General features: G+C 38.8%; 1 protein-coding gene across 3 annotated transcripts in view; it reads right to left on the reverse strand.

The window, feature by feature from the left end:
* LOC116463631 (disintegrin and metalloproteinase domain-containing protein 10) overlaps positions 1-26,362 on the reverse strand; it is a 158,683-nt gene that overhangs the window by 103,872 nt on the left and 28,449 nt on the right. For all 3 annotated transcript variants that reach the window (XM_032146816.2, XM_032146817.2, XM_058434761.1), the window contains exon 2: positions 22,030-22,180. In XM_032146816.2, coding sequence (XP_032002707.1) covers positions 22,030-22,180 — 151 coding nt within the window. The remainder of the gene's footprint in view (positions 1-22,029; positions 22,181-26,362) is intronic.

Below are 26,362 nucleotides of genomic sequence, written 5' to 3' on the forward strand. Positions count from 1 at the left end.
AAAAATTAAAAATACAAAAATTAGCCGGGTGGTAGTGGTGCACGCTACTCCCAGCACTTTGAGAGGCTGAAGCAGGAGAATCCTGAGCCCAGGAGGCAGAGGTTGCAGTGGGCCAAGATCGCGCCACTGCACTCCAGTCTGGGTGACAGAGTGAGACCCTGTCTCCACAACAACAAAAAACATTCTATGCTATACACCCTACCCAAAGAAATATTTATATATCTATTAAGGTGTCTAAGTACAAGCTAGATAAACAACTTAGAAGGAAAACAGAAGTTAGGAACACTTGAAGTAGGCCCCCTTACAGCCTTGATACTGATTTCTTTTTTTCTTTCTTTTTTTTTTTTTTTTCCAAGACGAATCTCACTCTCTCTCGCCCAGGCTAGAGTGCAATGGCGCGATCTCGGCTCACTGCAACCTCCACCTCCCAGGTTCAAGTGATTCTTCCGCCTCAGCCTCCCAAGCAGCTGGGATTACAGGCATCCGCCATCATGACCAGCTAATTTTTGTACTTTTGTAGAGATAGGGTTTCACCACGTTGGCCAGGCTAGTCTCGAACTCCTGACCTCAGGTGACCCACCGCTTCAGCCTCCGATAAAGTGCTGGGATTACAGGTGTGAGCCACCGCGCCACCTGCGCCTGGCCAATATTGATTTCATAATAAGAAAATCATCTCATACTGACAAAGGGAGCTGCCTGGGGACCACACGATGATACTGCTCATGAAGGGTCCCCTCCATTCCTTAGTCCTAAGCAGCTAGAGCACAACACGTTTTGAGAGCCCAGCCCCAACAAGGCTGTATCCTGCCCTGGGGCCAAACAGCCCCTGCATCTCCATATCCCTGGAGTCCACTTACATCCCCCACCTACAGCCACTGTTGTGATCCCATGCTGCCCCCAAGCCAAAGTGTAAACCACTGGCAGCAACCCCACTGCCCCCAGCAGCAGAGCTGCTATACATTTTCATGTGCCCCAAGGAGGCCTAAGATTAGACTGATAAGACTCCCACCACCCAAAGCCAGCACTCCTGCTGGCTGCTGCCACTGGTGCTAAACCACAAACTATTGGCAGTGACCCTGCTACCCCAAGCAGTGGAGCTACTACACCTTTACAAGTGTCCTGGGGCCCAAGGACCCACTCATCAGCTGACTACTTATGTCTGGTGCCAATGAAAGCAACCCTTCCCTCCCCAGTGGCAGGGCCCCACTCGAGCACTCCACTGCGGCCATGGGGATCACCCCACCCCTGCCTACCACAGCCAACACCCATACACATTACTAGTGGGCCTGAGGACAGGTCTACCCAGCCCCCTCCACCACCGTTAACATGTTAACACTTCTTCTAGGGGCCTGAGATTTAGCCCACTCAATCTGCCATTAAATACCACAGCTGGTCCCCAACCACATGCACCACCTGCAGGCCTGGAGACTGGCCTGCCCAGCCCATTGCAGCTACTGCCATTATCAGCACAGACCACCTGGGAAACAGAGGGTTTTCCCACTATCAACCATGCCACATACGCTGCCCAGGAGCCTGAGAATCTGCTCACCCAATTGGCCAACCACTGCCCTTACCAACACCCAAGTAAGCCACCTGGAGGCCCAAGAATCAGCCCACCCGGACCTGCTAACACCAGTGCCAGCATATGTTGCCCTGAGGCCCAAGGACAGGCCCACTTGGTGAACCTGTCCCCAGCTAAGCCTCACCACAGACTCCACTAACAAACCAAACTCTACATCACTGAGAAAATCAGACACTACTAACGCTGTAAACAGCTGAATAATTTATACGGAGACTATACCACTGCATGCACCCAGATTCATGCCAAAATGCCCTAGCCAATCAACATCATAAGCACATCTTCAGGAAAAAGCCCTCACCTAAGAAAGCGAATTCAAAAAACTGGAAGAAGTGACTGTTATACCATATGCGCAGTAAGGACCAAAGAAACATGATAAAGCAAGGAAATATGACCTCTAAAGTAACACAGTAATTCTGCAGCAATAGATTCCAATGAAAAAGAAATTTATGAGATCCCAGAAAAAGAATTCAAAATAATATTTAAAAAGCTAAGTGAGATAAAACATACAGACACAATACTAAGAAATCATAAAATTTAGAATACGAATGAGAAATTTACCAAAAAGACAGATATCATAGGGCTAGGCTCACATCTGTAATCCCAGCACTGAGGGAGGCTGAGGCAGGTGGATTGTCTGAACCCAGGAGTTTGAGACCAGCCTGGGCAACACGGCAAAACCCCATCTCTACCAAAAAAAAAAAAAATTAGCCCAGCATAGTGGCATGAACCTGTAGTCCCAACTACTCAGGGGGTTGAGGTGGGAGGATTGCTTCAGCCCAGAAGGCAGAGGTTGCAGTGAGCCAACACAGCACCAATATACTCTAGCCTGGGCAACACAGTGAGACCTTGTCTCAAAAAAAAAAAAGATAGATATCATAAAAAAGAACAAAATGAAACTACTGGAAGTAAAGAATTCATTGAATGAAATACAAAAATTATTTCAAAAGCTTCAACAATAGACATCAAGCAAAAGAAAGAATTTCAGAACTTTAAGACAGGTATTTTGAAATAATCCAATAACATAAAAATAAAGAAGAATAAACACAGCATACATGACATGTAGACACTATAAAGTGACCAAATATTCAAATTTTCAGTGCCCCAGAAGGCAAAGAAAAAACAAAAGGGATAGAAAACCTATCTAACAGAGTAAGAGCTGAAAACTTCCCAAGTCTAGAAAGCAATTTTGACACCCAGATATAGGAACCTGAGACCCTCAAATAGATACAACTCAAAAAGGTCTTTGCCAAGGCACATTGTAGTCAAACTGTGAAAAGTCAAAGACAAAGAGAGAATTCTAAAAACAATAACAGAAAAGCATCTCATCATTTACAAGGGAACCCCTATCAGACTAACAGCAGATTTCTCAGCAGAATCCTTATAGGCCAGGAGAAAATGGGATGATATATTCAAAGTGCTAAAAGAAAAAAATACCTGGCAGCCAAGATTACACCCAGGAAAAATATCTTTCAGAAATGAGGGAGAAATAAAGTCCTTACTACACAAGCAAAAACAGGTAATTTGTCACAACTAGACCAACTGCACAAGAAATGCTGAAAGGAATTCTGCATCTGGAAGCAAAAAGATGATGATCACCATCATGAAAACACACAGAAATATAAAGCTAATTGGTAGAGCAGATACCACAGAAATATAAAGCTAATTGGTAGAGCAGATACACAAATGAGAAAAAGAAGTCAAATGTTACCACTGCAGAAAACCACCAAACCACAATGATAAACAATAAGAGAAAAAGAAAGGAACAAAGAATATACAGGCTGGGCACAGCAGCTCACATCTGCAATCCTAGCACTTCAGGAGGCCGAAACGGGCAGGTCGCTTGAGGCCAGGAGTTTGAGACCAGCCTGAGCAATGTGGCAAAACCCTATCTCTACAAAAAATTTTAAAAATTAGCCAAGCATGGTGGCATACACCTTTAGTCCCAACTATGAAGGGCTGAGGTGGGAGGATCACCTGAGCCCAGGAGGTCAAGGCTGCAGTGAGCCATGTGTGACTGCACCACTGCACTCCAGCCTGGGCAACAGAGTGAGAGTCTATCTCAAAAAAAGCCAAAGAAAACCAAAAAATATATAAAACAACAAGCAATTAATAAAATGGCAGGAATAAGCACTCACATACCAGTAATAAAATAACCTTAACTGTAAAAGGATTAAACTTTCCACTTAAAAGATAAAGATTGGCTAAATGGATAAAAGAAACATGACTCAGCTATATGTTGCCTACAGGAAACTCATCTTACCTGTAAAGACACACACACACTGAAAGTAAAGAGATGGAAAAAAATATTCCATGCAAATGGCAACCAAAAGTAAGCAGGAGTAGCTAAATATATATGCACCCAACTACGGAGCACCCATTATGTAATGCAAATATTATTAGATCTAAAGGGAGAGGTCAACTGCAATACCATAATAGTTGGTAGACTTCAACACCCCACTCTCAGCATTAAACAGATCTAGACATAAAATTAACAAAGAATCATTGGATTTAAACTGCACATTGGACCAAACAGGCCTAAAAGACATTTACAGATTTCATACAACAGTTAGAGTACACAACATTCTTCTCATCAGCACATGAAATACTCTCGAGGATAGACCATATGTTAGGAAACAAAACAAGTTTCAACAAATTTTTTTAAATAGAAATCATATCAAGTCAGACTACAACAGAATAAAACTAGAAATCAAGAACAAGAACTTTGGAAACTGTACAAATACATGAAAATTAAACAAACATCCTCCTGAAAGACAACTAACTGATCAAGAAAGAAATTAAGGAAGAAATCAAAAAACAAACGAAACGAATGAAAATTCGAAACACGACATACCAAAATCCATGGGATACAACAAAAGCAGTGCTTACAGGGAAATTTACAGCAATAAATGCCTACCTCAAAAAATACGGAAAGATTTCAAATAAAAAATATAATGAAGCACCTTAAGGAACTAGCAAAGCAAGAACAAATGAAACCCAAAATTAGTAGAAGAAAATAAATTATAATAATCAAGGAGCTGAGCACAGTGACTCAATGCCTGAAAGCCCAGCACCCTGAGAGGCAGAAGTGGGAGTATCACTTGAGGCTAGGAGTTTGAGACCAGCATGAGCAACATAGCAAGACCACATCTCTAAAAAAATGTAAAAAATGCAGCCCAGAGCCCTGTAGTTCCAGTTACTTGGGAGGCTGAGGTGGAAGGACTGCTTGAGCCCAGGAGTTCAAGCTTGCAGTGAGCTATGATCATGCCATTGCACTCCAACCTGGGAGACAGAACAAAATTCCAACTTAAAAAAAAAAAAAAAAAAAAAAACAGGGCAGAATTCAACAAAATAGACACTCAAAAAACAATAGGAAGGATAAACAAAGTTTTTTTGAAAAGATAAATAAAATCAATGACCACTTGCTAATGAAGAAAAAACAGAAATAGCCTGTTGAATGGAAGAAAATATTTGCAAACTATTCATCAGAATATACAAGGAACTCAATAGTTTTAAAAAAAAATCCCATTAAAAAGTGGGCAAAGGACATGAACAGACATTTCTCAAAAGAAGACATGGAAATGTTGGTTTGTGTCCTTTGAGATGAAAAAATAAAGAAGAAAAAGACATAGAAATGGCCAAAAGGTATAAAAAACAATGCTCAACATTACTCATCATCAGGGAAATGCAAATCAAAACCACAATATATCATCTTACCCCAGTTAGAATGGCTGTTATTAAAAAGATAATAAATAACAGATGCTGGTGAGAATGTGAAGCAATAGTAACTCTTCTACACTGTTGACAGGAATGTAAATTAGTACAGCCACTATGGAAAACAGCATAGAGATTTCTCAAGAAAACAAAAATAGAATTACCACATGATCCAGCAATGCCACTACTGGGTGTTTATCCAAAGGAAAAGAAATCAGTATGTCAACAGGATACCTGCACTCCCATGTTTAGTGCAGGACTATTTACAATAGCCAAGATACGTAATCAACTAAGTGTCAACCAACGGATAAATGTTTAAAGAAAATGTAGCATATATACACAATGGAGTACAATTTGACTATTAAAAAAATAATAATAAGGCCCGGAGCGGTGACTCACGCCCGTAATCCCAGCACTTTGGGAGGCCGAAGTGGGCGGATCTCTCAAGGTCAGGAGTTTGAAACCAGCCTGGCCAACACAGCAAAACCCCATCTCTACTAAAAATACAAAAATTAGCCAGGAGTGGTGGTGCACACCTGTAATCCCAGCTACTCAGGAGGCTGAGGCAGGAGAATTGCTTGAACCAGGGAGGCGGAGGTTGCAGTGAGCCGAGATCGCACCATTGCACTCCAGCCTGGGCAACAGAGCGAGATTCTGTCTCAAAAAAAAAAGAAAAAGAAAAAGAAATCTTATCATTTGCAGCAATATGAATGGAACTAGAGGTCATTATGTTGAGTGAACTAAGCAAAGCACAAAAAGACAAACATCCCATGTTCTCACTCATATGGGTGAGATTAGAAAGTTGATCTCATGAAGGCAGACAGCAGAATGATAGATACCAGTGGCTAGCAAGGGTGCGTGGGTGGGGCTTGAGGGGAGATGAAGAGAGGTTGTTAATGGGTACAAACATACAATTAGATTGAAGTAAAAAGTACGAATGTTTGATAGCAGAGTAGGGTGACTATAGTTAACAACAATACATTGTATATTTCACAATAGTTTAAAAAAAGAGGACTTGAAATGTTCCCAACACATAGAAATAATGAATACTTGAGGTGATGGACACCCCAAATGCTATGACTTGATCATTTCACATTGTATGCATGTAACAAAATATCACATGTACCCCATAAATATGTACAAATATTATGTATTTAAATTTTTTTTAATAATTTTTAAAAGAAAATCATGTGGCTCACGCCTGTAATCCCAGCACTTTGGGAGGCCAAGGCGGGCGGATCACGAGGTCAGGAGATCAAGACCATCCTGGCTAACACAGTGAAACCCCGCCTCTACTAAAAATACAAAAAATTAGCTGGGCATGGTGGTGGGCGCCTGTAGTCCCAGCTACTCGGGAGGCTGAGGCAGGAGAATGGCTTGAACCCGGGAGGCGGAGATTGCAGTGAGCCGAGATTGCGCCACTGCACTCCAGCCTGGGTGACAGAGCGAGACTCCGTCTCAAAAAAAAAAAAAAAAAAAGAAAATCATGTCTAAGATACAAAACATTCCCAGTATTGATTTAAATTGGATTAAAACCATATATAAAATCAGTTCTCAAGTATATATGCAGTCAAGCAGCAGTACAGATAATTTAAAAATCAAATTTAAATCATGTATCAAAATTCACTGCTTCTATTAATATCAAAATTAACTTGTATCTAAAACATACATGAACAGAAGAAGGAATGAGGGAGAGCCTAGAAAGCAGGTAAATAGTAGAAAGAAGCCAGAACGAATTAAAGATTGCCATAATCCATAAAATAGTAAAACCACAAATGAATAATCAGGAATTTGACGTAATTTATTCCATTAACCAAGCCACTGGATTATAATTTTCTAATTTTAATTCTACTATAATCTGTTTGACAGTCCACATCTTTATGCTATTTTAGCATTTTATAAAATGTAAATTCTTTACAATATTCCTGTTGCATAACATATCATGAAATAATAATAAAAAGTAGCTGACAGGAACAACCCAACCATATACTACGTTTTTAGTTTTTTAACAAGCCCTCAATAAAAAGCTATCTGAAAACAACCAGATTCTTTAATTGTTTAGACTTCGGCTCAACAGTCAGAAAAACTGCAGTATATATTGCCTTATAATGATCATTGTATTCCAGGAAAACAATTTGGTGTTCCCTCAAAAAAAAAAAAACAAAAAACAAAAAAAAAACAAATACCATATGATCCAACAATTCCACTTGTAGGTATATACCCAAAGAAACTGAAAGCAGGAACTCAGATAGTTGCACATCAACGTTCATAGCAACACAGTAGCCAAAAAATGAAAGCGACCCAAATGTTCACAGATGAATAGGTTTTTTTTAAAGTATGTATGTATACATACAATAGAATATTGTTCAACCCTAAAAAGCAACCAAATTCTGATTTTTGCTACAACATGGATGAACCCTGAAAACATTATAAGTTAAATAAGTCGGACATAAGTCAGTGAAATTAAGTCAGACATTATGGTGAGTGATATGGTTTGGCTCTGTGTCCCCACCCAAATCTCATGTTGAACTGCAATTCCCAGTATTGGGGGGAAGACTTGGTGGGAAGTGATTGGATCATGGGTGCAGATTTCCCCCTTGCTGTTCTTGTGACAGTGAGTGAGTTCTCACGAGATTGTCCCTGCTTCCCCTTCTCCGTCTGCTATGACTGTACATTTCCTGAGGCCTCCCCAGCCATGCCTCCTGTACAGCCTGCAGAACTATGAGCCAACTAAACTTCTTTTCTTTATAAATTACCCAGTCTCAGGTAGTTCTTGACAGCTTGTTTGGGGGTTCTAGCAGGGGAGCACAGCTATCCATATACCCTTGACCAAAGACCAGTCCTCCTCTATCGAGGATGATCGTCCTCTTCGACCAAGCATGCAGCTTCAGGAGGGATGCATGTGGAGCAGTGAGGGAGGAAGGGGACACCCATCTAGCCAGCCAGATCAGTCGAATCAACCCTGGAGATTAATGGGGTGACAAATGTTGCAGCCAGATTGCTCTCACGTCCTCAGGTAGTTCTTTCTAGCAATGTGAGAATGGACTAATACAGTAAGTGAAATAAGTCAGTCATAAATAATCCATGATTCCACGTATATGGGGTACCTAGAATAGCAAATTCACTGGGACAGATAGTAGAATATTTGGTTGCCAGGGACTGGAGGGAGAGAAAAATGCGGAGTCACTGTTTAATGAGTACATACTTTCTGTTTGTGATGATGGATATGGTGATGGTTGCACAACATTGTGCATGTACTTCATGCCATTTAATGCATTCTTTTAACTGATGCCATAATGGGACATAAAGCCCCAACTAATGAACTTTGGCAATACAGAGAGGAAACCAGAGGGCAAAAATCTTGCTCTTTACCACTTAAAAATGGTTAAAATGGTAGCTTTTTATTTTACTACAATAAAAATAAATTTTTAAAAATCATTGTATTCCAAAACGCTGGGGTATAAAATCAAATTGTGTGGCGATCTTTCGTAATGGTTAAAGTTTCAAGGGATTTGGTTGGGATGGTGGTATGTGAAGATGATGAGATTACAACATTCTTCTTAAATGTATACAGTATAGAGGCTTGCAGTTTTCAGAGCACTTTTACATATATTACTGCATCTTACCCTCAGAGTAACAGTACAAAGGAGACACGAGGAATATTTTAATCAAAGGGTATGACTCAAGGTCATAAGACTAAAATTAGGAGTAGAACTCTAGTATTTGGTTGCTGCATATTGCTCTTTCTACTGTATCAAGAATGCCTCTCAAGCATATGATGGAAAAAGACAAGCTAACACATGCGGAGTGTTGTAGTAGTCTTAAAGTAACATCATTAGTCTCCAGCAAGTCACCTTTTAAAATCTGAACAAATGCAAGTAAGATATAGAAATAAAAATTATAACCTAATTTGGCTTTCACTGAAAATTGTGCTTTACAACATTACCACAAAAAACTCTCTTTGATTTTTAATGCTTGAGCCACTTTCAAGACTATGGCTAAACTCTGTCCACTACTATGTTTCTTTCAGCAAGTTTAGTTCTTTTTATTATTTTATAATATACTACACTGTCATCAAAAATAAACTGTAGATTTCCCTGAGGAGGTAAGATGTCCTGTATAAAGAACATTATTTCCACTGGGAATGTTTTCCTACCCTCGGATTTAACCACTGCATTGATTTTATGAATCAATAAGTATTATGTTTCTCATCTTGATTATAGTAGTTCTATTATGATTCTTTTTTGGCGTTGGCATTATAGTAAAATTATAAAGAATGGAGTGAAGTTATAGGAGGACAAAATCAGTTTAACAAATGATAGCAAATTTTTAAAATACACCAAACAGATACTGAGTCCCTAGTCTTAGTGCTCTGAATATGCAGGTTTTTTTTTTTTTTTTTGAGACGGAGTCTTGCTCTGTCACCCAGGCTGGAGTGCAGTGGCGCGATCTCCGCTCACTGCAAGCTCTGCCTCCCGGGTTCACGCTATTCTCCTGCCTCAGCCTCTCCGAGTAGCTGGGACTACAGGCGCCCGCCACCACGCCCGGCTAAATTTTTTTGTATTTTTAGTAGAGACGAGGTTTCACCGTGGTCTCAATCTCCTGACCTCATGATCAGCCCGCCTCGGCCTCCCAAAGTGCTGGGATTACAAGCGTGAGCCACCGCGCCCGGCCTGAATATGCAGTTTTACCACATCGTAGTAATAGCTGGTTTTTCTTTCTCAAGCTCTAGAAAAGCATTTTACATCCAAACCAGACAAATAATAGACATACCAGAACCACCTTAGGTGCAGAGCAACAAAATAAATTATGTTAGGATGTCACTCCATAAGTTTTCAGGAAGGTTATGTACCTTCTACATCTTAATATACAGAAATACTTTCTATAGGTTAGAATAGTTAGAATATAGAGTAGTCCCCTCTTACCCACATTGTCTCAGTTATCCACAGTCAACTGTGGTCTGAAAATAGGTGAGTAAAGGACAGTAACATATTTTGAGAGAGACTACATTCACATAACTTACAGTAGTTGTCATAATTATTCTTTTATTTGTTATTGTTGTTAATCCCTTACTGTACCTAATTTGTAAACTGAACTTTATCATAGGTATTTATGTATAGGAAAACTTAATATATTTAGGGTTTGGTACTATCCACAGTCTCAGGCATTCATTGGGGAATCTAGAGCGTATCCTCTGCAAACAAGGATGGACTACTGTAGACTAAAAAGAAGTTGCCTTTTCCCACGGGGTTGCTATTTTAGCTAAAGATAGTATGGTTCTAATAACCAGAAGAAAACAAGATACTGGGTGCATCCTTTTAACCGAAGTCATAATGGGACATAAAGCTCCAACTAATGAAGTACGTTGCCAATACAGAGAGGAAATTTGAGGGCAAAATCCTTGCTTCGAGGTACTATCAGAGGAATCCAGGAGTCCCAGAGACAAGCACTGTGTTCAGGAATAGAGTTCTATCATATCTAAAATGGAGCAGGCCTATGACAGGCCTGGGTTAGTGGTTACTAGGAGTAACTGTACTTAACTAAGGCATTTCTGATGTTTCCAGATACTCATTTCCTCTTAACTTTCACCTTCTTAATTAAGATGCTTGAGAGAGTCTCCATTCAAATTATTTTTTAAGGTAAGTTGCCAATATTAACACCAAATATTATTTTGAATCAATTATCTTCCACTAGTATACTTTTTGAAACAGAAAAGTCATTTTTTCAAGTTATCATAGGAAAGGGAAAGGAAAAGGGGAGGGGGAGGGGAAGAGGAGAGGAACTAGAAGGGAAAGGAACAGGTCTGCAGAGGGGGAAGGGGGAAAGGGTAGAGAGTCAGCCAATGTACACCCCACCAGGCATCTTCCACAGAAATTCTAGGGCTCGGCCGGGTACGGTGGCTCACGCCTGTAATTCCAGCACTTTGGGAGGCCAAGGCAGGTGGATCACGAGGTCAAGAGTTTGAGACCAGCCTGGCCAACATGGGGAAACCCCATCTCTACTAAAAATACATAAATCAGCCAGGCTTGGTGGCATGCACATGTAATCCCAGCTACTCAGGAGGCTGAGGCAGGAGAATCGCTTGAACCCAGCACACAGAGGTTGCAGTGGGCCGAGATCACGCCATTGCACTCCAGCCTGGGTGACAGAGTGAGACTCCATCTCAAAAAAAAAAAAGGAAAAAAAGAAAAAGAAGAGAAAAGAAATTCTAAGGCTATAAACTTTGGGGGAAAAAAAAAAGCTCAGCCAGGCACAGTAGCTCACACCTGTAATCCCAGCACTCTGGGAGGCTAAGGCCAGATCACCTGAGGTCAGGAGTTTGAGACCAGCCTGGGCAACATGGTGAAACCCCCATCTCTACTAAAAATGCAAAAATTGGCCAGGCATGGTGGCACGCCCCTGTAATCCCAGCTGCTCAGGAGGCTGAGGCAGGAGAATCACTTGAACCTGGGAGGTGGAGGCTGCAGTGAGCTGAGATCACGCTATTGCACTCCAGCTTGGGCAGCAGAGTGAGACTCCATCTAAAAAAAAAAAAAGAACAAGAACAAGGAAAAGGAAAACACAGTTCCAGGCTTAACTGATGGCCCTGAAGTAAATGAATTACCTCAAAATAGCAAAAATACATAAGCACAAATCTACAAGAGTTCCTAAGGAAGATAAAAGTAAAACTATAACTTAAAATGAGTAACTTCATCCTATGTAAGAAGACAAACAGAACAACAACGTGAGCCTCACATAAAGGAGAGCCAATGGAAAAAACCTGTCATGATGGCATAATTACAGAACACATGATTACACATATTACACATGACTACAGAATAAGTAGATTTATCTACTGAAAAGAAAAAAGTTTTCTATAAACACTTTCCAACCTCGCACAACTATGTAATTAAATAATTGGCAAGTAAACTACTATATATAAAACATTAAGAGCCTGGTGCAGTGGCTCACACCTGTAATCCTAGCACTTTGGGAGGCTGAGGCAGGTGGATCACTTGAGGTCAGGAATTCAAAACCAGCCTGGTCAATATGGTGAAATGCCATCTCTACTAAAAATACAGAAATTAGCCAGGCATGGTGGTGAGCACCTATAATCCCAGCTACTCAGGAGGCTGAGGCACAAGGATCACTGGAACCCAGGAGGTGGAGGTTGCAGTGAGTGAAGATCACGCCACTGTACTCCAGCCTGGGCAACAGAGCAAGACTCGGTCTCAAAAAAAAAAAACAAAAATAAAAAAATAAATAAAACAATGACAGGATTTAAGAATAGAGGGAGACTTCCATTGTTCAGATATCTAATGTAAACCAAATGTATAAAATAACAATCACCTAAATTTACTAATTTAACAAATTGATGAAGGTGGACTTGACCAAGAGCACACAAAATCAGAGTTTAAATCTGAAACAGTCTTTCCGTCACACCAAACTATAATTCCTTGCTTAGGATATATAAGGGAGCCCCCAGGATGGCAAAATGCAGAACATCTTCATGGTGACAGATTAAAAAAAAAAATTGAGGCCACACACGGTGGCTCATACCAGTAATCCCAGCATTTTGGGAGGCTGAGGTGGGAGGATAGCTTGAGCCCAAGAGTTCGAGACCAGCCTGGAAAACACAGCAAGACCCCGTATCTACAAAAAAAATTAAAAATTAGCCAAGCATGATGGCACGCATCTATGGTCCCAGCTACTCAGGAGGCTGAAGTGGGAGGATTGCTTGAGCTCAGAAGTTTGAGGTCAGCCTGAGGAACACAGCAAGACCCTGTCATTCATTCCATCCTAAATAAATAATAAAATACCAAACTGGCAATTGATACTGGCATATAACACAACTATTTGTCCCACATCATGATAACTAAGATTCTTGATTTGCTAGACCTTGTGTTTATATTTGATTTGTTGGTTCAATATAGACTATTTTGGAAACTTACTAGTGCAAAGTGATTATAATTTCAGATTTCAGAGATGCACACAAATTAACAACTTTATTCCTGTATACAAGTATCAAAAATGTATGTCAACCTCCAGAGGTACATAATGACTTTAAGAAATTAAAGAGGTTATAATACAATCAACTGAAGAATAAGTATTCAGAAGCTATATCTAAAAGGAACTGTATATATGATGACCAAAGAATTTTTAATCAGTTTAAAGCTATTACACTATAATACAAGGTTTCCCTGATGCTTAATAAAACACACCAAACAAGCATATTCAAATCAATAAACTAAACATATTCAACACAGTTACTATAAAAGATTTTCAGGTGTAATGAAATAGGATAAACATTAAAAGAACCTTTAGTCACATAAAATCCTTGCTGCACCTTTAAGAAAACGCCACAACAACCTTACAAGGAGCTTAACCACTTGAACAACAGAAAAATCCAAGGTTGACTATGAATCTGGATAAAATCTGAGCTAGGGTACTTATCTTACAAAAGATCCAACTGAACATGCAACATTTTAGCATGAAATATAACATAATTAAGAAAAACAATATATAGGCTTTTCTACTAGGCATATACATAATTTCTGACATTCACTGTCTAGGTCACCAACTCTAGAAACTCTGGCATTAAAAACTACACCACTGGCCAGGCGCGGTGGCTCACGCCTGTAATCCCAAAACTTTGGGAGGCCGAGGTGGGCAGATCATCTAAGGTCAGGAGTTCAAGACCAACCTGGCCAACATAGTGAAACCCCCATCTCTACTAAAAATACAAAAATTAGCCAGGTGTAGTGGTGCATGCCTGTAATGCCAGCTACTAGGGAGGCTGAGGCAGGAGAATTACTTGAACCCGGGAGGCAGAGGTTGCAGTGAGCCAAGATTGCACCACTGCACTCCAGCCTAGGTGACAGAGCAAGACTGCATCTCAAAAAATAAATAAATAAAAAATAAAAAATACACCACTAAATAAGCCATCAGATATAAGCCTGTTTTAGATTACCTTTTAGAGGAAACAATTTCTCCAAAGAATTAAAAACAGCCAGAAAAATACTTCTACACTTACTTCCATTCCCTTTTCAAAAGAGGAGGGAGAAAGTTGAGTTTATATTTTAAAACAACAACAACAACAAAAACCCTCATTCCCTTTCTTCCAGGTAAGCCCCGGTTAGTGCTTAAAAACATGTAAAATAGGCCGGGTGCAGTGGCTCATGCCTGTAATCCCAGCACTCTAGGAGGCCGAGGCAGGCAGATCGTGTTAGGAGATCAAGACCATCCTGGCCAACATGGTGAAACCCCATCTCTAGTAAAGATACAAAAATTTAGCTGGGTGTGGTGGTGCACGCCTGTAGTCCCAGCTACTCGGGAGGCTGAGGCTGGAGAATCACTTAAACCCAGGAGGCAGAGGTTGCATGAGCCAAGATCACACCACTGCACTCCAGCCTGGAAAAAAACGTGGAAAACAAAATTGATATTTCATATTAAAATTATATCTAAGACACTAAACTCAAAGCAATGATCAGCTCCTAATAACCTTTAGTCATATAAAATTCATACACCCTTTTGTCAGAAATATTAGTTACTTTTAGTCATACAAAAATAACATGAACACAGATCAGCTTTTCCTTTTCCTTATGCTTCAGTAAGTAATTCAAGTAGCCATTATCCCTTCAGATTTCTTTACAAACAGCTTTCTTGGGATTTTAATTTCCGTATAAAGAGGAATCAGGCAAGAATAAACAATACCATATCCTAGAAAATCCAATACTGAGATAAAAAGCAATGTAAAATGTACTTTAACTAACGTATGTTGCACTAGTAGTATGTAGTACTAAATACACAAAGTAGGTACTAAATAAATATTATTTTCCTTTGGGAATTTTTGCTCAAATTTTGTTGGAAGAGATTTAACTACCATCGGTCTTTTTTAAATTTTTGTTTTTAAACATCTATAACAATAGAATTTTTACACCATTCAAATTTATTCCCTAGCTCTTCTCTATGATGAGGCATTCATTTGTGTTCCCTAGATTCTTACCTCTGCTTCTCAAAGTCTGCTGGTTTGTCTACAGATTAAAAAGTGCCCTAGGTTTCTGCTACCTGACTCATGATATAACAGAGATAAAGTCCCAGACATCTCCAGACTAACCCAACTCCAGTCAAGAACCAGTGAAGGGAATATTTATGCCTTTTACAGGTTACCTGGGCCATATTCTTGAAACCTTCATATTTCAGGAGTAGGGAGAACTCAAATCCCAAATCACAAAGAAAACTTCTAACCAAATGTCTAATCATTTGTTTTAAACAGTTTGGAAACTTACTCTTAAGGCTACAGGAAGATTACCTTGTCAATTCAGAAAAAAATAAAGTTGTATATTCTCCAAACAATTATATTGCACTTAAGGAAAGTTTTTGGTTTCTTCTATACTATATACAAATCACGTATTAGATAAAAATCATTTCTGATGTATGGACTGATGTACCCAAATAAATACACAGGCAGAAAAATATGGTTTATTACTGACTAGTGTTTTAATGTTTTAAACTTAGTATACTAATATATTTTGTAGAATTTTAAAGCAGAAAGGAGCTTAAACATTATCTTGTCTAAACTTCAAGGTTTTACTAACGAGGAAACTGAGGCTCAGAAGAACTCTCTAGATTTCATGTCAAGTCAGAAGGAAAGTCAATTAGTCTGAATTAACTACACTACTCGTTTCTCCATCCAGTTTATGACTACTCCAATACATATATAAAATCACAAAATTCTTTACTAAGTGGCTTCCTACTCAAATGCAAAGTTGGTGGCTGTAAGCTACCAACTCTATCAAAGACAGTCAAGTTAGCAAAGTGGTGAGAAGACCAGAAAATAAAGACAAGATGCCTACCCCAAAGTACATAATTTGGAAAACAAGATAGGAAGAATGAAAAGGTTTAAACGTACATATACATACAACAACAAAAATAATTCAATATAATAGTGTATATATACTTCCTATCAAAAAGATAAAGTATATCATAACAGACAATCGTTTTAAGTAAGAGGTCTCAGATACTTCATTTTACTTATTTTTTTAATTATCACTTTGAAACAGTGTTTCAGAAAATTCCTACAAGTTCTATTAGGAAGAAAGAAGAGTGGAGTGATCCCTTATGCTTCTCTTCAATGACAGGTGTAAACAAAAGGCATTAAGTTAAAATATATATATATACACAACATAAGAATTATACTAAAAGCTATAAAAGGGATCATTACAATCTTGCAATGAAGTTTTTCTCATGCTATATTAATAACCTTTGTTAAATCTAAGACAGACATTTATTCTTATTTTCACCTATATCAATATAGGTGATATAGAGATATTCCAACATGTTATATAGAATCAAAACATAAACAATATTAACCTGCATTTTACAAAAACCACGTAAGAAAAATTTCTGGAAATTATAGTATGCCAAAGTACATGATGGTTAAGACAGGAATGGCCAGGCACGGTGGCTCACACCTGTAATCCCAGCACTTTGGGAGGCCAAGGGAACCTGGGCGACATGGCAAAACCCCATCTCTACCAAAAAAAAATATGAAAATTAGCTAGGCATGGTGGTGTGTGCCTGTAGTCCCAGCTTCTCGGGAGGCTGAGGTGAGAGGATGGCTTGAGCCCAGGAGGCAAGAGTTGCAGTGAAGTAAGATCTTACCACTCTACCCCAGCCTGGGCAACAGAGCCCGGCCCTGTTTCAAAAAAAAAAAAAAGGCCAGGCGTGGGGACTCACACCTGTAATCCCAGCACTTTGGGAGGCCAAGGCGGGCAGATCATGAGGTCAGGAGATCGAGACCATCCTGGCTCACATGGTGAAGCCCCGTCTCTACTAAAAAATACCAAAAAAAAAAAAAATTAGCCGGGAGTAGTGGTGGGCGCCTCTAGTCCCAGCTACTCAGGAGGCTGAGGCAGAAGAATGGCATGAACCCAGAAGGCAGAGCTTGCAGTGAGCCAAGTTCACCCCACTGCACTCCAGCCTGGGTGACAGGGCGAGACTCCGTCTCAAAAAAAAAGAACAAGACAGGAATGGCAAGACAACATGGTATCTAAGAATAAGAGAAGGGAAATTACAAGACAGTCCCTGATACATCACACACTTTCACATGAACATGAGGACTGAGAGAAAATAAATTTCTAACAAAAATCCTGCATCCCACAATATGACAAATCTGCTTACTACTTAGTCATTAAGAACTACCAATGAGGATGAGATAGAGTATAAAATATTTAAGAAGAAAATCTGTTTCCTAGTATCTACGTACTTAAATGTTTTGTTGGTGGTGTTTTGTTTTTTGAGACAGGGTCTCACTCTTGTTGCCCAAGCTGGAGTGCAGTGGCACAATCATGGCTCACGGCAGCCTCAACCTTCCTAGACTCAAGTGATCCTCCCACCTCAGCGTCCCAAGTAGCTGGGACTATAGGCACGCACCACCACACTTGGCTAAATTTCTTCTAATCTTTCTGTAGAGTCAGGGTCTTGCCATGTTGCCCAGACTGGTCTCAAACTGCCGGGCTCAAGTGATCCTTTCACCTCAGCCTCCCAAAGTGCTGGCATTACAAGCATGAGCCACTATGTCCAGCAATTCACTCACTCAATATAACTAAAATGACCATCATCTACACAAAAAAGATGAATAAGATTCACACTCTGCACTTCAAGTTCACAAGGAGTAGAGGACATATGCATGTAAATAAAGTTATAATGCAATTAATGCCATAACTGACATATATACAGCATTGCTAAGTGAGCAATCCAGTTCATCAGAACTTAGTGAAGTAATTTCTGAAACTTAGAAAACGGATTCTTAATTTCTCAGCCAAGCTAAGAGATGTACTTTACCCTAATATCTATTATCAAAACAGTTTAATCTTCTAGTAAGTATTACTGGAGTTATTTCCTTAATGACTGTGGCACTGACTCAAATGGTACTTTTATTTTCAAACAACTTTAAGCTTTATTTCAAGAGCAACAGCTTTTCATAGAATTCTTGTCTTTTTTTTTTTTTTCTGAGATGAAGTCTTGCTCTGTCGCCAGGCTGGACTGCAGTGGTGTGATCTCGGCTCACTGCAACCTCTGTGTCCCTGGTTCAAGTGACTGTCCTGCCTCAGCCTCCTGAGTAGCTGGGAAAACAGGCGCATGCCCAGCTAATTGTTTGTATTTTTAGTAGAGACGAGGTTTCACCATGTTGGCCATGATGGCCTCGATCTCTTGACCTTGTGATCCGCCCGCCTCAGCCTCCCAAAGTGCTGGGATTCCAGGCATGAGCCACCACACCTGGCCATAGAATTCTTAAGAATGGACTTGGGTGGTTTGGAAAAATATAAATGTTTCTTCTTTTAACAGTAACATCTGTAAATATGGCATGTAATATACTCTTTGTTAATCAGAAAACTTGGAAGCCACGCTGAAAGTGTGTTCATGTGCTAAGACATAAACACCACAAAAAATTACTTTAATACTTAAACACACACACACACACACACACACACACACACACACACACACACACAGAAGCTATGCTACTACCCAGAAATGTAAGTCACAACTGTATAAGCAAAACCCCTTCCAAGTATATTCTTCTTGGTATGTCTAAGTTAACTGCACAGTATTTAATACATTCTATTATGTGTTTAAAGTATACTGATCAGATTCTAGGGGACTAAAGCCTACTATGTGAATGAAAAAAATAAACTCTACTTGATATTTTTTAAAGGGTGAAATACAGACAACAATTCTAGCCACAATGTATAAGACAGTACAATTTTAAAGGCTGGGCTATAAGATAGTACACATCTTATAGGCTGGGCTACAAGTAACTCTAACTCCAAGTCATTTCAAAGTTATATTTACTATGTATTGAGCCAATCTACCTAAAAATAAAAATAAAACATATTCATATTAAATACAAAAAATAAAAATTTATAAAAATAAAATACAAATTGTTATTAACAAATAATAAATAATTTATATATAGATAGAAATACTGTTAGGAGGTGTTATAGTGTACCAAGACTAATATTTGTTAGATGATAGAAGAGGAAGAAAGACCTAGCAGGAAATCTATAATTATAGTACTCCAGTCATTTTGTAGGCCTATACTCAAGGAAAGGGAGGAACAAGATCATTAGCCCATTACATTTTTAAGTAAAGTATTTTAAAAGGTAATTACAATGACCACGGTTTAGGGCACAAATTCTGAGACAGTGTGAATATATAAAACTTGGGAAAACGAACTAAAATATCTGAAATTGGATGAATTCTAGAAAATACAGTAAGTTTGTATAGTTAATTAAGCAGATTTGTGTTAAAAGCACCCTAAAATGGGCCAGGTATGGTGGCTCATGCTGTAATCCCAGCACTTTGGGAGACTGAGGTGAGCGGATCACTTGAGATCAGGAGTTTGAGACCAGCCTGGCCCACATGGTGAAACCCCGTCTCTACTAAAAATACAAAAATTAGCCGGGCATGGTGGCGCACACCTGTAGTCCCAGCTACTTGGGAGACTGAGGCAGGAGAATCACTTCAACCCAGAGGCTGCAGTGAGCCGAGATAGTACCACTACACTCCAGCCTAGGCAACAGAGCAAGACTCTGTCTCAAAAAAAAAAAAAAAAAAAAGTACCCTAAAATGACCCGTATAAATGAGACCACATTACATGAGATTTCCTGGTTTCAGGTCCTTTTTTAGTGCCTCAGCAAGAAGTTCTCCCTCCTTTGAATATCTACAGCATTTTATCTGTAATGTAACACATCACATGTGTCTTATACAATAACAGGCACATCTAACTGCTCCTATGAGATCTATGTTTGATTTATGTTTCTATCACCCACAGTCTACACTATGTAACTTTTCACTAGCAGTCAATAAACATTTTTTGGACAACTACATGGCAGCCCACTCACTCATGCAAACTCTCTCGCCTTCCCTGCTCTCTCTCACTCACTGACACACACACAAAGGAGCTAGGGATTTAGTTTTGCCATTTATTCAATATGAATTACATGACATAACTAACAAAAATCTAATTATATAATAAGAATAGATATTCAAGCCAAAAGCAGCTAAAATCTTTTCCTTTTGGCAGTCAAACCATATTTGGTATATATTAATATAATTAATAATAGTATATTTTGAGATGCTCATTAAAAACAGTAAGACTAATGATTGCTTGTAATTTCATAGTACATAAATACACTAAAATATTTATCTAGAAGACCCTGAAATAAATCTTTTTCCCTCCTTCAAATAAAGAAGATTTTATAACTTCAAAGTAATTTTTTCAACAATAATCATTACTTTTGTAATATGGAAAATACATTAAGTGACATTTATTTTCATGTACAAAATACTTTTAAGTTTCACAGCATTCCTAATTATCTGATTTTTCATCCATTAACATGTTTAAGCACATATACCATATGTGCAATATAATGGATAATACCAAATAGTAGCCAGGATGCCTGCCTGCGAGGAACAGAAAACATGGTTACGGAAAAATTAACAAGAAGTACCCACAAAAAGGAAGAGAGCACAAATGAAGATGCCAATGATTCAGATAAGTAATTTTAAAGTTTAGAGGGAATTAAAAAGTAAAGTGTCTAAGAGGCAGAAGTTGAATTGTACATTAAAAGATGATCAGGATTTAGGACAAATGACACAGAACAAAGTTTACGTGGTATATTCAGAGACTAGAAGATCATTCTGGGTGAAATACACACTTGATGCTGGCAAGTAAAACAAAGTAAGTTTAGAATAATAGACTAGGATTAATTTACAGAGAAACTTAAAAGACAAATTAAGAAAATCTGGCTAACAATCATTAATTGAAGACTTTAGATCAATAAGCTGACATGAAAAAAGAAGTATTTAGAGAAAAGTCATCTCATAGCAGTAGGATAGCTTCAATGATAAACAGAGTGGAAGCTGGGAAACTTATTAGGAAGTGAACACTACAGTAATCAATCAGGGTTACATCAGTACAAAAAGTACAAAAGGAAGAGATTTAATAATTACACATAAGACAGAGAGGGCTTCACAAAGATCTCCAAGATTCTGTAAGTGTCCCTAACAGATAGAGAAAAAATAAAGGGTGTTTAACCAGGTCTCGGTAAAATCAGTGCTGTGTAAGTTATTTAACTTCTCTGAGCCTTAGTTTCCTCAGATATAAAAAGCTATTTACCTCTGTCTGGATGTTGAGAAGATTAAACAAGAAAATGCAAATAAAGCATCTAGAACACAATAGGTACTCAATAAGTGATTTTTTTAACCTCTCTCCCTTGACTCCCCTTTATTACTTAACAATTCTGTTTGAGAACTGAACAATACAGCAGGTAATCTGTCTACCAGCTGTCATTTTAGAACTGGTAAAACTGAGTAAATGATGTATTCAATGGCATACAAGTAGTTACCTTCACTGCTGGCACCAGTAGAGATATATTGACCGTAAAACATATAAAAGGTAGTCAGAAACTATGAACACAGAATCTTCTTTAAAGACATATCTTTTACTAATATAAGATCTGATTCATAAATTCAAAAACATTTAAATCTGACTGTTTCCTCAACAATATAAAAGGGCAATCCATTTTAAAATAAGTTTTCTTTTAATGCATATACCAAATTCCAGTGGAAATGGAATTTCCAAATGAAGACCTTGCATTAGAGAAGGAAAATTAAGGATATAAATCTCCTCTTTAACTTAGATTGAATATAGAGGAACTTCAGACACAGTCAGCAGTAAATTTACTCACCTTCCATGGGCATGGAAATCTAGACGTAAAAACTGGTCCTCATGTGAGACTGCTCTTTTGGCACGCTGGTGTTTTTGGTGTAATGAATCCACATTGTAAGATAATCCTTCATAATGTCTGATATATTTATTCAAAGGATTCCCATACTGACCTATAAAAAATAAGCAATAGTCTGAATTAGTATCATCTTGAAGACCCCTTCTAGTTCTAACATGATTATTCAAGTATCTATGAATATGTATGAAACAACTTCTCCCTAATCCCAGCACTATTATGAATTCTGCATTAATATTAACACATATATTATTAAACCTTATTGTGACGGTAATTCCAACTGCACACACAAGCTTGGATGTTAGCCATAGGTTTGTTTTAGATGTCCTTTATCAGGCTGAGCAAGTTCTCTTCTATTCATATTTTGCTGATAAAAACTATCAGGACCAGGTGCAAGGGCTCACTCCCGTAATCCCAGCATTTTAGGAGACTGAGATGGAAGGACTGCTTGAGGCCAGGAATTCGAGAGCAGCCTGGTCAACATAGTAAGACTTCATCTCTAATAAAAATAAAAAATAAAATAAAAAGTATAAAAATCAATAAAAAGTTAAAAAAAAAAACTATTGGGAACAAACGCTTATTTCTGTACCTGCTCTTTCTGCAGCTATTAAGATGATATTTTTCTTTTTAATTTATTAATATGGTGAATTAAATTTACTGATTTTTGAATGTTAAGCCAACCTTGCATTACTGAGATAAACCCTACTTGGTCATGCTGTCAGATTCAATTTACTGTAATTTTGTTTAGAATTTTGTTTTCTGTGTTCAGGGGATATACTGGCTTACAGTTTTCTTGTATCACCTTTGTCAAGTTTTGGTATTGGGGTAAAAAAAAATGTGTTGAGAAGTATTACCTCTTCTTCAATTCTCTGGACAAATTTATGTAGAATGAGTGCTCAGTCTGGGGCTAATTATTTCCCACTACTGAGGCAAGACCTATCTCAGTAGTCTACCCAATGCTCCATGAACTGAGTTTTTCCAGTCTACCTGGTAAGAAAAGGCACTACTTATAGCCTTATCTGAGCACCAGGTACCGTTCAATCTAATCTTTTGGGATGATTCTTTAGCCTCAGGTAGTTTCCACATATGGGCTGATTAGAGCTCTACTAAACACTACAGTGGAAGCCACTGCAGATCTCAGGGATCCTCTGTGCAGCTCTCTCTTCACCCTGATATTCTGTCTGTGAACTCCAGCCACTCTGGTCTCCCCTGACCCTCAGCTTCATCTCTTCAACTGAGGAAGTTCCCTGGACTCTACCTAGGTTCCCTCTCATAGCACCACAACCCAGAAATCTCTCAAGGCAGAAAGTTGGCACAATCAAAGGGCCAACCTTACTGTTTCCCCTCTCAGGGTCCTTCATTACCTGATGACCAATGCCTTAAAAACTATTGTTTCACTGGGCGCGGTGGCTCACGCCTGTAATCCTAGCACTTTAGGAGGCCAAAGCAGGTGGATCACCTAAGGTCAGGAGTTCGAGACCAGCCTGACCAAGATGGTGAAACCGTATCTCTACTAAAAATACAAAAACTAGCTGGGTGTGGTGGTGGCTGCCTATAAACCTAGCTACTCAGGAGGCTGAGGCAGGAGAATCGCTTGAACCCAGGAGGCGGAGATTGTAGTGAGCCGAGATCACGCCATTGCACTCCAGCCTGGACAACGAAAGTGAAACTCTGTCTCAAAGAAAAAAAAAAAAAAATTGTCTTTCTGTATTTTTCCTGGTTTCCTTGTTTCCTTTCATGCAGGAAAGTAAATTTAATCCTTATTTCTCCATCTTCAAGAGAAGCAAAAAAATAAAGTGATTCTTGACAAATCAAGTAAAATTTTTAACTAAAGAAAATTGTCCTCTTCTATAAAACAAGTAAGTTGTCTAAAAATGGTTCATCTGTTATCTAACACTAAATTCTGTGATCCAACAATAAATTTTCTGTTTATGCACTATGTGGTTAAGGGCATAAACTCTGATGTCAGATTTTCTGGGTTCAAGTTCTAGGATTTGTTAGACAACAATGTGAATATACTTAACACTACTGAAGTGTCTACTTAGAAGCGGTTAAGACAGTACATTTTACCTTAAGCATTTTTTACTAGAATAAAAAAAAATGATCTGGGTTTGGATACCACTACCAGTTGTTTCCCAGATCAAATAGAAATCTACTCAGGTTCAGTCTCCTATCCATAAAATGAAGAGACTAGAGTAGCTCTCTCTTAAGACTCACAGATTAAATGATTTAAATCATGTGTGACAATTAATATTAGAGAGCCTACCAAAGAGGCAAGGTTCAATAAATTATCCATCATCATCATCTCTTCCCCCTTCCTCCTTTTCTTCCTTCTCCCACATTTGCCTTTCAGACCAATATACACACACTGAAGCCAAGAATTCAGGAATAAAAAATAAAACTGGGTTGAATTCTGATACTTCTTAGCCATAACCACATGAGCTAAGTAATTATTTAACTTTTTTAAATCTCAGGAGGTGGTTTTTTAATCTGTAAAATGGAGACAACAATGCCTACCTTAAATGCATGCAAAATGCTTACGAGCACAAAGAATGGCATAAAAGGACAATTCAACTTAAACTATTATTGAGTTACTTCCTCCTCCTCTTGAACGCACTCTCTCAAGAGAGATGAGAGGAATGAGTCCAAAACTATCTTCACAAGTAGCAAAGAAATTACAGTGAAGCCAACGTCTAAGAGATAATAAAACCCACTAGCATGGAACTTTTTTTTTTTTTTTTTTTTTTTTTTTTTTTGAGACAGAGTCTCGCTCTGTCAGCCAGGCTGCAGTTCAGTGGCACAATCTCGGCTCACCGCAAGCTCCACTTCCCAGAGTTCACGCCATTCTCCCGCCTCAGCCTCCCTAGTAGCTGGGACTACAGGTGCCCGCCACCACGCCTGTCTAATTTTTTGTATTTTTAGTAGAGACAGGGTTTCACCATGTTAGTCAGGATGGTCTCGATCTCCTGACCTCGTTATCCACCCACCTCAGCCTCCCAAAGTGCTGGGATTACAGGCATGAGCCACCGCGCCTGGCCTAGCACGGAACTTTTAAAAATCAAGACTAAATAATGGAATCAAATATACCAATGCATCTTCTGTATCCTTTAAACATACTTATAAATGTAGTGTACTTGAGTTTAGCAAAAAAGAAGAAATCAAGAATGGGGAAATATGAGAACTTTTGAATAATTTCTTTCATTTTGAAAATTTCCACTGGATTACTGAATTGGATTTAAGTTGTCTGAGTTGCCATAGCACAAGCTTGGCTTTGCAGAACTGTGGATTCCACTCCTTTTTCAGCACCAAAGGCGTCAAGCCGGTTTTTATTTCTGTCTCTGGTGCTTAAATCAGGAAAAAGTCAAGTTTTTAAGTCACAGTTCAGATAAAGTATTTTGTCACTTCTGATGACTTAAAACAATAACTATTGCTGTTCTGAAGCACTCATGACAAAAGCTCAATGATTTACACAGCTGAAATTCTACTGAGAGAGTTATTAAACAAAGTCATCTTTTCTCTGTCCCACACACAAATAAATTTTATAAAAGCAACATAATATTCACTTTCACTGGCAAAAGACCTGAGTAACGACTTTCTGAATCTTTGTAATTGAGATAGAATATGATTCACAGCGTTTAATTGGGAAAGCTAAAAACACTTCCCAGGAACATACAGTTACCAAGTCCATCTCATTATCATCTTCTATATAAGACCTATGAATGTTTATCTTAATTATGCCTAAATATCAGTATTTGTGTAATCTCAGTATTGCAAAAAAAAAACTTACATTAAGATAATGTATGAAATCGAATTACATAATTTCTATTCCCCAATACTTAATGAAGAGGGAAATAAGGGGGCCATGCGTATAGGATAAAGCAGCCTACCTGCCCCTCTGCCCCCACCCCACACATACACAGAACAAACTTCAAGAACTGAAATCAGGTCAGATGCAGTAGCTCACACCTGTAATCCCAATACTTTGGGAGGCCAGAGTGAGGATCACTTGAGTCCAGGAGTTCAAGACCGGCCCAGGCAACACAGAAAGGCTCCTGTCTCTACAAAAAATTAAAAACTAGCCAGGTGGCCAGGCGTGGTGGCTCACACCTGTAGTCCCAGCACTTTGGGAGGCTGAGGGGGGTGAATCGCTTGAGGTCAGGAGTTCAAGACCAGCCTGGCCAACATGGTGAAACCCCACCTCTGCTAAAAATACAAAAAATAGCTGGGCATGGTGGCGGGTGCCTGTAATCCCAGCTACTCGGGAGGCTGAGGCAGGAGA

This window comes from Hylobates moloch, unplaced genomic scaffold (assembly GCF_009828535.3).
Source record: "Hylobates moloch isolate HMO894 unplaced genomic scaffold, HMol_V3 SCAFFOLD_45, whole genome shotgun sequence".
Taxonomy (NCBI): domain Eukaryota; kingdom Metazoa; phylum Chordata; class Mammalia; order Primates; family Hylobatidae; genus Hylobates; species Hylobates moloch.